The sequence below is a fragment of the Oryzias melastigma genome, linkage group LG11, assembly GCF_002922805.2.
Source record: "Oryzias melastigma strain HK-1 linkage group LG11, ASM292280v2, whole genome shotgun sequence".
Taxonomy (NCBI): Eukaryota; Metazoa; Chordata; class Actinopteri; order Beloniformes; family Adrianichthyidae; genus Oryzias; species Oryzias melastigma.
Window position 1 is genome coordinate 24,801,070 of NC_050522.1, and position 14,514 is coordinate 24,815,583.

Below are 14,514 nucleotides of genomic sequence, written 5' to 3' on the forward strand. Positions count from 1 at the left end.
TGGTCAGGATGTCTGTGACTTTAGCATGTGTTGAGAAGACCTTCCCTCTAAATCATCGCCTCTATCTTTGTTTTCACATAAAGAAAATCAATCTTTCACCCCGATGTTCGTCTGCAGCTCCAGAAGTTCTAGAGTTCTTCTGACAGATAAAGGCCTTCAGCAGAAGTACAAACGGCTGAAATGAAAGCCCAGAGTTTGTTAAATGCTCGCAAGATATTGTTTTTAAGTCCATCAACATCAGAGAATGACATGTTTGATAAACCAAAACTTATCCTGGATCCAAACTTTGATGGATTAATCGACAATTAAAGTTGGAATGCAAGAATCTGGATCTTCTCTGCTGGATTTGGTGTTTTCATGTACAGGAACATTTCTAACAACTTTTTTCCTGCTCCAGGGAAAGCCGACTCTTCTTCAGTCACAGTTCAGACTGACCTACACCATGATCCTCAACCTGCTGCGGGTGGAGGCGCTCAGAGTGACGGACATGATGAAGAGGAGCTTTTCTGAGAGCCACAGGAACGCTCAGGTAACTCCTGATCGACCGAATACGATGAATCTGGTTAAAACTGAATTCTAAGAGGAGGAGATCTTCTCAGAAAAACTCTATTTTCACACCATTGTCACATCTTTGCAGGAGGTGTGCATTTATTTCTCTTCATTATATCCATTTCCAAAATAACATCTTGAATTATTGCAGCTATTGGCATTATATTACCCTTCCCTTGTTCTCCGCTTTTGCCCCTCCCACCCTGATCAGAACTACAAGTGACTAATTCATTTACAAAAATACTTTTTTTCAAAATGGCGGCTTTTCTGTTGGTTTCATCCCCATAGCAACCATTTTAGTTTTTGGTCGTATGAGGCTGACGAACAAATAAACGTAATTTTTAGAAGAATCCGCAAAAGTAAAGTTTTGTATTTCCTTAGCAACTGAAGTTTTTTTGTTAGCCATGCCCACATTCCTAATATAGTCATACCGTGTGTTATATCGTTTTGTTAAACATGAGCAAACGAGTCCTGTATTAAATTTTTGCAACTTTTGCTAGCGATAACGCCGTTTACAAACTTTATTTCCAACATTTTTAGGGAGCTTCCCAGTGATGCTCGAGGAGTTAGGAGGGGATAGATCGAAATCCTTAGAAGGAGTTTCAATTTGTTAAAGGGCGCTAAAGGTGATTTTATGTTTAAGCTCAAGATGGCGGCCTCTTACTGAGGTCAAAGGTTGACAAAACTTTGGTTGTAGATGTAACCTGGAGGCGTTTGTGTGAAACTTCGTGAAGATCATAAAGCTTTCTTTTTTTTGATACACTTTGCCACAAAATGGCCGCCAAGCGTAGGTCTTGTGGCCATCCCATAATAATATCAAAACTTTCCTTTGGGTATCCCTGACGCGCATGTTTGGACTTCATTAGTGGATTTTAATATTATTTTAGAGATTATTTCATTTATTTGGATGGTTTCCCCCGCTCTGATGACATCACACTTCATTGGGGGAGGAGCTCGTTCACGATGTCCAAAGTTCATTCCCTGGTGCCAGGTGCACGCTCAAGTATGTGGCGGGGGTGTCATTTTTGTAATTCGGTCCAGAACTGCCGCAGGACAAAATAAAAAACATTAATGATCTTAAATCGATCCAGCTCTTTGAAAAACATCATTTTCTGTCTTCTCTCCGTAGGAACACGAGAAGAGGATCAGCCAGCTGAAGCAGACGTTGTCCTCCTTGCCTCCTCTGGACACGGACGGACAGCTGTCCGACTTGCTGCCGTACTATCACACCGTGACGGAGCTGCGAGTCACCAACGAGTCCCTCCAGGTGCCGAGCACGACCTCGCCGGGGTCTGAACCGCCGTTTGAATCTCCTCTGAAACGTCCCTCCTGTTTATTGAACGTCAGAAAGCCATCGTGGAGTCGGTGAACGGCCTGAAGGCGCTGTCCGTGGGCCGGGTGCTGGTGGTCAACAACAAACAGCATCTGAACGCGTTGGGGGTGATCCTGCAGGTAGGACGGAGGATTTAGTACTCGAGTAGTTTGTAGCATGAAAAACAGGAAATACAAACTCTGAAAATAGTTCAACTGGTTGTAATGTCAAAGTATAACGTTTTTATTATTTTTTTACCTTAAAACAAAATAAATAAACAAAAAAAAGTTAAATAAATGAAAATTATAGATAAATGATGCAGAAATAAGAGATTTTATTGAGAATTTATGTTTCAAAATGTAATATTTTTGAAACATGAATCCAGGTGAGATGAAGCAGGTAAATAAAAGACGCGTTCAAGAACACTTTGGTGTTTGAGAAGTTCCAGAATCTAAAAGTTCTGTTTAGGATGAATTTATCAAAACACAAATATCATTTTTGACATTAAAAAAACAGAATATTTAACTTGTGTTTCCAGCTTTACATCAAATTTACAGACAAGGATTCTGCCAAAAAATGAAATTTCGTCTTTAGTTTTGTTGCATAATATTTTATAAAAATAAAGAAACGTCTAAAATTAGAGCTTTCAGTTAGAGAGTTAAATTATAAATTAACAACTTACAACAGGAAAAAGACGTTTGACAGATTTCGTGCTGTCCGCTTTTAATTGGTAGGGGCGTGGCCTTCCAACAACCTCACTCTTGATTGGTGCATTTTCCATAGAAACCATTGACTGTATATAGAGAACTGGACTTAGCAGGTGTGATGTCACCCATAGAAAATGCCTTACCTCCAGCTCCACTGAACTGAAGACAATTCAGTCGCCATTTTTCCACAATGCGAACGTCGCCGTCTTGGAATCGGACGGCAGTGATTGGTCGGAGTCGGTCTGAGTCACGTTTCTATGGCAACTACAGTCGCCAATCCTGAGTGAGCTTGTTCTAAGTCCACATCTTGTCTGTTGACATCATGGTAACCCCAGCATGGCATCCTTCATCAAAAATAGAATTCCCACGCAAATGTCCCGCAGTATTTTTAAATGAAATCAGGCAAACAATAAACGGAAAACCATCTTTGAAAAAGGTCAAATAGAATAAATTCACTCTCTACCTTCTTCACATATTAAATGTTCAACAAGTGAGTCTACATAAAAAATGTTGGCAGTATTTGGTTGTTATTCAAATCTATAAACAAAATTAAATGACCAAAGAACTGATTTCTTTGATGGGTTGTCTGTATCTGAGAACTGGACTGAGTGTTATCAACCCCCCCCCCAATAGAAAATTGTTTACTTCTAGCTCCAACAAAATAAAGTGATTTCAGTTGCTTTTTTTTGCAACGCAGACCTCACTAAGTTAGTCTAATGGTTTATAATGTTCAGCAGTTTTTCTTTTTTGGACAGAAACACATTTTTGACCGGTTTTAAAATCACTAAAGCTCCTTTTAAGGTATAAATGTGTTAAAAACGGTCCACAAAAATCATTTAAAAAAGTTTGGCGAAAAGAGGGTGTGGCTATTAGCCAGCCAATCAGGAAAGAGCTGAGTGAGTGTGACGCCCCCCCCTATAAAATGGTGTACCTCTGGCTCCAACAACATCAAGTCAATTCAGTCGCTATTTTTGTGCGATTGAGGCTTCACAGTTAATCTAATGGTTTGTACCGCTCTGCAGTGGATGCAGTTTGGTTTTTCTTTTGGACTAAAACACAGCTGTGGCCAGTTTTAAAATGGTCTAAGTTACTTTTTTAGGCATAAATTTGTAAAAAAAAAAAAAAAAAAAAAAACATGAAAAAAAGAGTAATAACAAGTGGGTGTGGCTTTCATCTGATTAGTCAGCCAATCAGGAAAGAGCTGAGTGAGTGTGACCCCCCCCCTATAAAATGGTGTACCTCTGGCTCCAACAACATCAAGTCAATTCAGTCGCCATTTTTGTGCGATTGAGACTTCACAGTTAATCTAATGATTTAAACTGTTCTGTGGTGGGCGCAGTTTTTTTTTTTTTTTTTTTTAAGTGAAACATCACCCGTTTGAGTCATCGTTTCTATGCCAACTACTGTGAACAATCAGTTGTGAGCTTGTTAGAAGGCCACGCCCCTACCACTTGTAAGCGGGCTATACCAAATCTGTTGAACGTGGGGACTAATAAGCTCCACCTACTTTTATTGAGGCATCTGATTGGTCAGTTTTAATAACAACAGGAACATTTTTGAACATATTCTGTTTGGAACGTTCAGTCCAGTTCTCTTGTACAGTCAATGGAAACAAACTTCTGATTGGTCCACTCTGCATTACCTGTTTCCTCACCTGACATCTCTGCCAGGTGTCCAGTGACGCCGTGAACCGCACGTTCACAACGTTGATCATCTGTGAGAAAGGCAACGAGGACGGAAAAGGAGAAGCCGGCGCCGCTCACCCACACCTGTTCAACACGGCTCTGTTCATCCCTGAAGGTGGCTCGCCGCTTTAACTCCTGTCTCATCCTGTGGAGTATTGAAGTGCTTTATCTCCAGATCCTGGTTTTCCCATCACTTTCAGGGCCCTGCAGCCACACGGTGCAGAAGCTGAAGCTGCAGGACATCTCGGCCATCACTGTGAAAACCCTGAAAGTGATTCCGGACCGGATCATAGATAACTACAACAAGAGGCAACAGCCTCGCTTCAGGTGTGGGAACACCGTTTATCTGCTTTTTTATTTAAAAATAGTTTTCAAAAGGCTCATCTGGACTTGAAGCTGAAGACGAATGTCTTCAGCTTCAAGTCCAGATGAGCCTTTTGAAAACTATTTCCTCCAATTTTAGGCAAATATTTTTACATTTTTTGTGTTTCTTAATATGACTTTGCTCCAGCTCCTAGAATGACACTTTCTGAACTTTAAGAAATCATAAGTGAAACACACCACAAGGGGGCAGTATAACAACATACAGCAAGACGATTGGTGAAGTATTCAAAAATGTTTTTCTATTTAGTGCAATACTCAAAGAAATTCCAAAGACAAACAAAACAGAATGAACAATATAAAACATACATAGTCAACAAAAGGAAAAAAATATTACATATTTTTAATTTTTCTATAGAGGTGAGATATAATTTAAGATCTGTTTCCTTAAAATTATTTAAAAAGTGATTTTTTTTCTGACCATTTTTTCTTATAAATATAATATTTTGCCAAAATTATAATTAAGGTTAATTATATATGCTTCATTGGAGTGGAACATTGAATCTGTGAAGTGTTCAAGTGTTTTTTAGGACTGATTAATAAAACATAATTACTTTAATACTTTTAATCGCACTCAGGCGTCCTCCCGTGCAGCTGTGAGATCAGCGTAATAAAACTCATATATTTTTATATTCCGTCATTGAGATTTTCTTAAATTAAAGAGATAATATGGCATTTATTTGTAGTTTTTGGACAAAAGCGATCTTTTATTTTAATAAATAAGGCGGAGAACTAACATCAATCTGATGAAATTCTCCCAAAAGAATTGTTTTATTATTTTTCACAAACACAATAAATAAAATGTTTGAAAAAAAGCTGAAAGGAAACAGAATTCCAGGAGAAAAGTCAGATAGACAGCAGTGAGAAACTCTTATTTTTGGGCGGCCTGGTGTGACTTTACCCTGGATTTTTTTTTTTTATTCATTTTATTCTTCTTGTTTTTATAAAATTACACATCAAACTTTCATTCTATGTTGTAAAAACAGTTTATTAAACATTTCTGGGGTTTCCACAGCAAAATGAATCCCATTTTCCAGACTGAATTTTCTGTTTTTACATGATTTTATGTCTAGAGTTTGAATAAAATGACTAAATAAAGGTAGTGTCACATCGGGGAGGTTATACTGATTACAATGATATCAAATAAGCAAACAGGCAGTCTTTTAAATTGAAAATACATGTAATAAATGTTCTAAATGTACAATTTTGCTTGTGATTTCACATTAGGATTATTTGCAGATAATAAGTGGCTGTTAAATACTCTAACTTAAAAAAAATTACATTAATCGTAGTTAATTTCTATTAGATTTGCAATTAATTTTTTTTAATTTAATCCCGGCCCAAATTTAAACATATTTTTAATTTGTCTTAAGATTCTAGTCCAGATGAGCCTCTTCAAAACTTTTTCCTCCAGTTTTAGGCAAATATTATTAGATTTTTTTGTCTGTTCCGTCTCCTAAAATGAACTTTACGGTCATAACAAAACACACCACAGGGGGGCAGTATAACACCAAGGCTCAAGAGTGTTTTAATAACGTAGAGATGGTTTATACCTCCTGCAGTGGATGCAGTTTGTTTTTTTTTATTTTGGACAGAAGCACAGCTGAGACCGGTTTTAAAACCACCAAATCTCCTTTTAAGGTACAAATTTATCAAAACAGCTCAACAAAAAGAGGGTGTGGCTTTGATCTGATCAGCCAGCCAATCAGGAGAGAGCTGACCTTAGTGTGGGTCATGTTGAGTTAAAGCAGGATCAGGTAACAAATGATAGTTAAACGTACTTAGAATCAACATCACTGAGCCTTTACATTAAAACCTCTTCATCTTTTTTTGTTTTTTGTTTCGTTACATTTATTATTTAAGCATTTTTGAGCCTCTGGATTCGTTAATTGTTGATGCCTGACGAGGTGGAATATTTATAGAGCTTTTAAAATATGCATCTCCAAATCACCTGACTCTCTCCTAACAGAGAAGGAAGACTAACAATCCTGATGAACCAGTTTTCCCCTGAAGGTTGTGTTAAATTTAGTAAAATACAGAAATTATTAGTGAATCTTTGTCATTAAAAAACACAGAAGTTCTAGTTTAGTGGTTAATAGAAACAGAATAAAAATGTGATTTAAAAAAAAATCTAGTTTAATCCCCTGAACGATAAGTGACGCAGCAACAGAACAAGATCTTCCCGTTCCTCTTCAGGCACGAGCCTCCAGGCCAGGCCATCTCCACGGCAACGCAGGAGCTGCTGCGACTGGCCGAGGCCAACCCCGGCGGCGTGGCGACCCTGGACCCCGTCAACGACCTGCAGCTGAAGAGCGTGGACGTGGTGGAGGGCTGCATGAGGCTGCGCATGCTGCAGGACAGCCTGAAGGGCTTCACCTGCGTCCACTCGCCCACCTTCTCAGAGCAGGTGCTGCAGATCTCCCTCAGAATGAATGTTTCAGTTAAAACGCTCTTAAACTGAGCAGAAATCCTGAATCTATGCAGCAGCTCATTAGCATCACAGCCTTACGTAAGTCTCTGGCCTCCTTTTCATGCTTTTTAAATTCTAATTAATGAAGATTTTATTATAGTTTCACTGAAATAACAGGAATCTGTCACTGTAGTTTAGAGGAGAAAACAACCTGAATCTTCAGTCGTGTTTTCTGTTATCTGAGCTACAGGAGACACGTGCACACACACGTATGCACACGCACGTGCACACACGTATGCACACTCGAATGCATGTGCACACTCAACACACATGCACTCACATTTTCCCAAATACATGGACACATAGTTTGTACACACATCCACACACACGTGCACACATCTCACAATGCAAACGCTCACACGTATGCATACAAACATGCACGCACACATTTATGCACACATGTGCATGATCACACAAGGAAACAAACACACACATGCACTCATACAAACATACACACGCACTCAAACATGCATAAACGTGCACAAGCGCGCACACATGCACATGCACTCATAGGCACACAACACACACACGCATGCAAACACATGCACACGCACAGTATCATGCACAGACATGCACACGCACTCATACAAACACACACACATGCACTCTCACATGCATAAACGTACACATGCAGTAATGAAACACATGCACACACACCCAAACACCCCCACACACACGCGCACGAAAACATATGCATACACGTGCACATGTACACACAACCGCACATCATACAAACAAATCCTTATACACATGCATACAGGTGCACATGTACTCACACACATGAACACACGTGCACACGTACTCACACACACGTGCACAGGTACTCACACACATGCACACACGTGCACACGTACTCACAAACACGTGCACAGGTACTCACACACATGCACACATGTTCACATGTACTCACACACACGTGCACAGGTACTCACACACATGCACACATGTTCACATGTACTCACACACACGTGCACAGGTACTCACACACATGCACACACGTGCACACGTACTCACACACACGTGCACAGGTACTCACACACATGCACACATGTTCACATGTACTCACACACACATGCACACGTACTCACACACACTGAGGCAGACAGCGTCTCGTTCCTCTTCCAGATCAGTTTCCGTCCGATCAGCGTTTTAATTTATTCTCTCGTGTCGTTGCAGACGTTCACATCACAGTTTATTCTGCGCTTTATGATGTAAACTGTTCCTTTGTGTTTTGCTGCTGCAGCCGAGTTTGTATAGAGACTTAAAGCTGATCGTGATGAGAGAACAGAAGCTTCTCTGCAGGTTCAGAACCAGGACAAAGGTCTTTGTAGACTCTAGTTTAACTGCAGTGTTTGTGTTTGTGTGTTTGTGTTTGTGTTTGTGTCAGTTCGCTCGGGTTCAGGGGAGGATGAGCGTCCAGGAGGAGCTGGACCGGCTCCTCTTCCTGGTGTCAGACCAGTCTCTGACTCTGCTGCCGGAATACCACCAGAGGATCAAGGTGTGGATCAGATGTTCCATTGTTCTGTTCCACACGACGTTACGTCACTCTCCAGATCGATGTCAGGCTCTGTCCTGGTCTGTTTGTAAATAATACATTCATGATCTTATGAAAGTATTTAAAAGTTTGGGCAGAAAACCCACAAAATTAGTGAAATCATCAATAAAAATACAGATTTAGTTTGAAGACAATAATTTTAAAGTAAATATTTACCTTCTACGAATTGAAACTCCATGTAGGTAACTCCTCCAGCATCAGTGGGAAGCTACGTGGGAAAAAATGTTGTGAATAAAGTTTGTAAATTTTGAACGGTGTTAGCGTGATTCGCTAGCTAACGTGGCGTTCCCCTGTTGTTCACACAATTTTACCTAAATATTATAAACATGTAATACACGAATAACTGGCTCAAGCTTAACAAAATGACATGACATATGGTATTAAAATATTAAGAAAGTGGGCGTGGTTAAGAGAAAACTCAGTTGCTAAGGAAATCCAAAAATTTACTTTTGCCGATTCTTCTAAAAATGATATAGATCTGTCCGTCAACCCCAGATGATTAAAAAATAAAATGGTTGCTATGGAGACAAACCAACAGAAATACTGCTTTTATTAATTTGATACATGCAGGAGGCAGGAGGGTAAAGTGAGGGGGTGTGGCAGCTGCTCACCAGTGAGGGCGGGGGTGGGTAGCACCTGTGGGATACACAACCTGCCTTGGATCCACCTGATGGTCCTTCTCGCCGTCCGCAGGTCCTCCAGTCCCTCCAGTACATCGACGGCGGCGGCGCCGTGCAGCTGAAGGGCCGGGTGGCCTGCCAGATCAGCAGCCACGAGCTGCTGCTGACGGAGCTCCTTTTTGAGAACGTCCTGAGCCCGCTGGCGCCCGAGGAGAGCGCCGCCCTGCTGTCCTGCCTGGTCTTCACCCAGAACACCCAGGTGGAGCCGCATTTAACCAGCTCGCTGAAGGAGGTGAGGCGGATCGTCCGAGCTCGTCTTTGTGAATCAGTTCGTGGCGTCGGTTTGTCGGCGCTGCTCGAACAGGAGAGAGCTTTCCAAAATCCTGAATTAGTCATGACCCGACTAGCTTCTCTGTAATAGCAGCTCTCCTCGCGGAGCGGCACTTTGTTACTGAAACGTCCTGTTAACACCCCGGCGGTACGACCGGGGCGCCGCTCCTCCTGTCTGAACGCCTCCCTCTCCTCCAGAGCATCGAGCAGGTCCTGTCGGTGGCTCGGCGAATCGGAGAGCTGCAGCGCCAATGCGGGATCCCGCAGACGGCCGAGGAGTTCGTGGGGCAGTTCAAGTTCGGCCTGACGGAGGTGGTGTACTGCTGGGCCAGAGGCATGGTGAGGATTCGAACTTCACAAAAGATACATTATCTCTGACTTCATCTGATAGCAAAGAATCTGTTTCATGGTTGGAGGAAGATTTCCTACATTTTGAAAAGTGAACGTATAGTAGATCCTCCTGAACTCCAGATCAATCAATCTGTGGAAAACCTCCACGATCTATGGAGTCTGGAAAGAGCCAAATTGAAAGAAATATATACACCATTAAACAAATAAATAAATGTGTCATTAATTATTTAAAAGTGGCAATAAATAAATAAATGTTAAAATCAATAAATAAATGTTGAAATAAATGTGGCATTAAAATATTAAAATAACTTATTTAAGTACTTCATGGCATATTTATTTATTTCAATCCCATTGTGGGTTAAAAGAGTTGAAATAAAGACCTGCATCACTGTCAAAAACAGAAACGATTCAATTCACAAAATCAGGATTCAGTATCCAACCAGTTCAATTCAAATAAACATTATTTATTTTATATATTTCAATAATAAATATATTAAAATAGTAATTAGCGAATACTTATTTATCAATTTACTACTTTTCGTAGAAGCTTTTACACTCACACACTTACTCCTATAACCACAAGGAACAAGGGTCTGGAAAAGGCGGGAATTGAACCTGCAACCTTTCAATCAGAGGCCGACCGCTCTACCCCTGAACCACGGCCGCCTAAAAATCTGTTTTCACAGAACCACAAAACTTAAAAACAGATAATAAATTAATGAATAAAATGCTAAAAATTTCCTTCATAATAAAATAAATTAATCAAATTATTTAATAAATGATAAATCATATACATTTTGGATTTTAATTTATTGGTTTAGTTCAAGAAATTAAAAGAAATACAATAAAAAGACAGATGCGTATATTTAAGACATTAATTCGTAAATTGACTAAAAAAATAAAGAAAACTATGTTTATATTTGTGACATCATATTTGCAGATTATTATAAATACACACAAAATAATTCATATTCTATTTTGATTCAACAAATAAAATGACAATATAGGAAAGCAACTCATGTAAAATCCCACTCATTTTATGATTTTTGACATAATGCAGTTATTAAAATTTATTTTAAGTTATTAATACGTTTTCAGTCCAAATGTAGATCATTTATCAAAAGACAAATATTAATTTCTTATTGGTTATCGTCAACATGAAGAAGATAAAACATCTATAATATCTATATGTATAATAATGCATGTAATACATGTTCACATGTGTGTGTATTATTACTAGGGCTGTCAACATTGACACGTTAACTTACAAGTTTGTTAACGCTAATTAATTACACTCCTCGTAGCAACCATCGTCTGCCGGTTCCGTCTTCCACGGCGTGCATTAATCTCTGATAATGCACAGTTCTTTGGGCATTATCCCTTAAGAAAAAAAAATCAATCTATTTTTAGTACTTTATTCTAGTTATTTTTTTAGGTTAAGATCGTTTTTTTCACAAAAAGCGGACTATTTTATAGGTAATGTGGCCCGTCGTCATGGTAACACGACAACGCGTCTCTGGGCGTGGACTGCAGGAAAGCGATATAAATGCTGATCACCACGATTGGTTAAATAAAGGATGAGGTCAGGGAAAGTTCACATTTTACTGCTTGATTTTAACCAGATGATGAAGGAGAAGAAGATTGTGACCGGAACTTCCTTTTTAGGTGTGCATCCACACCCAGCAGCCAATCAGAATCGAGTATTCACCGGGACCATTTACAGTGCAGAAACAATGTTTGTTTCTTATCTCAGCATCTTTGTTGTCTTGGAGTAATACTGCAGACATAACAGTCTTTAGAGTTCTGCTTATCTTACTGTTGATGTGTTTTGTGCACAATTTGTACTTTAAGTTAACACTTTATACATCTAAAGAGTTCAGAAAATGAAGGAAACATGCTCTCTCTGGCATGTTTTTGTACAAAAGCCACACATTGTCGTCAGATTCAGATTATTTTTTTGAATTGATTGACATCACTGTTGCACATATTGTAACCAAAAATATATTTTTGCAGATTTTAAAATGACAGCAAAGAAAACTAGATTTTAACTAAGATGACATCAGATTAGAGACTTAATTCCCCAGATTTGCTGTTAAACCTCCGAGTGATTCAGGAAAGCGCGTCTCTGTTTGTCTTCTAAAAGCTGCTGCGATCAGCAGAGACTGTAAAATAAAGATGCAGCATCTGCATTGCACCAAAGCATGAAGGATATTTCACAAAACCTGCAGGATTTGTTCTCTAAAGTTTCTATAAAGGAAAACCAAAGAGCAATAAATCAAGTTTTACTTGAAATTCTAGTGTGAAACTAACTTTTATTATGTGTATTTTAATGCCACGAAAGACTCGCAGAGAAACCAGCGTCTGTGTTTGCGTTGCAGCCGTTTGCAGAGATCGCCCTGCTGACGGACATCCAGGAGGGCACGGTGGTCCGCTGCATCCAGCGCCTGGACGAGGTCCTGAAGGAGGTGCGGCAGGCGGCGCGCATCGTGGGGGACTCTGTGCTGGGGAGCAAAATGGAGAAGGCCTCCCTGGCCATCCGCCGGGACATCGTCTTCACAGCCTCCCTGTACACCCACTGAGGGCTGGAGGAGGATGCTGCTTCAGTCCTGGTGCATGGGGGGTGGGGGGTGATGGAGACCAAACATGAAATCAACTGTAATTTATTGTACAATAATAAACTTTTTATTTAAAAACAATGCTCCACAAGTTCTTTTTAGGTTTTGTGCGTAAAAATGAGATAGAAGTGAGGATTGGTTGGAGCTTGGCGCGTCTTCGTGCGCACGCGCCTGTCGCTTTAAGAGCGCGGGGTCTCATTAATTCAATGAACAGCGGCGCGTTCGTGGAGGAGCGTCGTCAGAGCAGCAGGCTCCCGCACCGGTGCGCGCGCGGACTGAGAGGAGAGCGGGGGTTCCACGCGCTCACCAAACCCAGGGCCTCTCTGAGGTGAAGACATCCCGAGGATGGACTGAAAAGTGCGGGGAGAAAATAAAATAAAGAAAAGGAAAGGAGGAATTTGAAGCAGCGCCGAACACCGCGGAGGATGTCGTCAGAGAAACACGGTGAGGATGCGGGATGCTGCGGGCAGACGAGCTGCGTTTCCACCGCTTTGTGTCGCCTCCTCCGGCGCCGTTCGTGGAGGAGTGCGGGAGCTGCGTGGACGGGATCACCGCAGGGCCTCACAGCAGCTGACAGTGACATGATTACGCACCGTTTTTCCTTTCCAAACCAACAATTCTCTGATCTTTACGCACGAGGCCCACGTCCGTCTCTTTGATGTGGGTGTTCGCGCGCGCCTCTCCCCGCACGCATCTCCCTCAAAACGAGGTTTTTATCCGCTCCACGCGCGCAGATCTCTCAGTTTATGGGTTGAATCTAAAATTTAGCTGCTGAAAATGTGAAAAACATCTAAAAAAATGAGTGTGACAAAATCTAAAAGCTAGAAAAATCTAAAACAGCAAACTTTGCTTTAATGATTGTCACTAAAGAAGCTCTAATTTCTGTTTTTGTTAAAGCTTCAAAGTTGATGTTTTTGCTCCAACATTTGCTGGAGAAATATGATTATTTGAATACACAATTGTTAGGAATGCAATATGGTATTTAAGGATTGAAAAATCTGATCAGGAATGAATAATTTGTATTTAACACGTGTCAAAGTCAAGGCCCGGGGGCCAGATCCGGCCCTCCGGGTAATTCTATCAGATCATTTGATTTTATTGTTATTAATGATGTTATTTTGCACTTATTTTTAACTTCTTGACAAAATATATTTTTATGGAGGGTAAAATATTGAACGTTATTTAAGGTTTAAGTTGATTTATTCTGGAATAATATTCCTGACTTTTAATTATTCATAATTATGTTAAAAAGATACAGTTTTAGAGTTTTAAAAGTTGTCATTCTGCTGCTTTTTGGACTGTTTTAGCATTTATTAAGATTTTTTTAGGATATTTTTGAGTTTAGTTTGAGTTTTATTTCAGCTACATGCTAGCTGTTTTGGCTTTCTATAAGTTTATTAGGCTGTTTTGAATTCAAGCTAATATTTTCACGCTAGCTCTATTGGCTAATTTAAGCTTTTTTTGGTTTGTTTTTTAGGATATTTTGGAGTTTAGCTAATAGTGTGGCTACATGCTAGCTGTTTTGGCTAATTTAAGCTTTTTTGTTTGTTTTTTAGGATATTTTGGAGTTTAGCTAATATGGTAGCTAGATGCTAGCTGTTTTGGCTAATTTAAGCGTTTGTTTTTTAGATTGTTTTGGAGTTTAGCTAATATTGTAGCTACATGCTAGCCGTTTTGGCTAATTTAAGCTTTTTTGTTTGTTTTTTTAGGATATTTTGGAGTTTAGCTAATATTGTAGCTACATGCTAGCTGTTTTGGCTAATTTAAGCATTTGTTTTTTAGATTGTTTTGGAGTTTAGGTAATATGGTAGCTACATGCTAGCTGTTTTGGCTAATTTAGGCTTTTTTTCGTTTTTTAGGCTATTTTTGAGTTTAGTTAATATTTCAGCTACATGCTAGCTGTTTTGGCTAATTTAGGCTTTTTTAGGCTATTTTTGAG

General features: G+C 39.8%; 2 protein-coding genes across 3 annotated transcripts in view; both read left to right on the plus strand.

Moving 5' to 3' along the window:
- The window catches only part of skiv2l (SKI2 homolog, superkiller viralicidic activity 2-like), a 35,485-nt gene extending 22,835 nt beyond the window's left edge, over positions 1 to 12,650 (plus strand). Inside the window, exons 21-30 of one of the 2 annotated variants that reach the window (XM_024298329.2) lie at positions 470 to 529; positions 1,679 to 1,816; positions 1,897 to 2,001; positions 4,239 to 4,368; positions 4,454 to 4,580; positions 6,831 to 7,041; positions 8,492 to 8,602; positions 9,353 to 9,571; positions 9,808 to 9,948; positions 12,339 to 12,650. In XM_024298329.2, the coding sequence (XP_024154097.1) occupies positions 470 to 529; positions 1,679 to 1,816; positions 1,897 to 2,001; positions 4,239 to 4,368; positions 4,454 to 4,580; positions 6,831 to 7,041; positions 8,492 to 8,602; positions 9,353 to 9,571; positions 9,808 to 9,948; positions 12,339 to 12,539 (1,443 nt within the window). In that variant the 3' untranslated portion in view covers positions 12,540 to 12,650. Of the gene's footprint in view, positions 1 to 397; positions 530 to 1,678; positions 1,817 to 1,896; positions 2,002 to 4,238; positions 4,369 to 4,453; positions 4,581 to 6,830; positions 7,042 to 8,491; positions 8,603 to 9,352; positions 9,572 to 9,807; positions 9,949 to 12,338 lie in introns of both variants that reach the window. The other variant, XM_024298328.2, reaches the window with a different exon arrangement.
- Positions 12,651 to 12,782: 132 nt separating this feature from the next.
- prrt1 (proline-rich transmembrane protein 1) overlaps positions 12,783 to 14,514 on the plus strand; it is a 16,339-nt gene continuing 14,607 nt past the window's right edge. Inside the window, exon 1 of the mRNA XM_024298429.2 lies at positions 12,783 to 13,019. Coding sequence (XP_024154197.1) covers positions 13,001 to 13,019 — 19 coding nt within the window. The 5' untranslated portion in view covers positions 12,783 to 13,000. The remainder of the gene's footprint in view (positions 13,020 to 14,514) is intronic.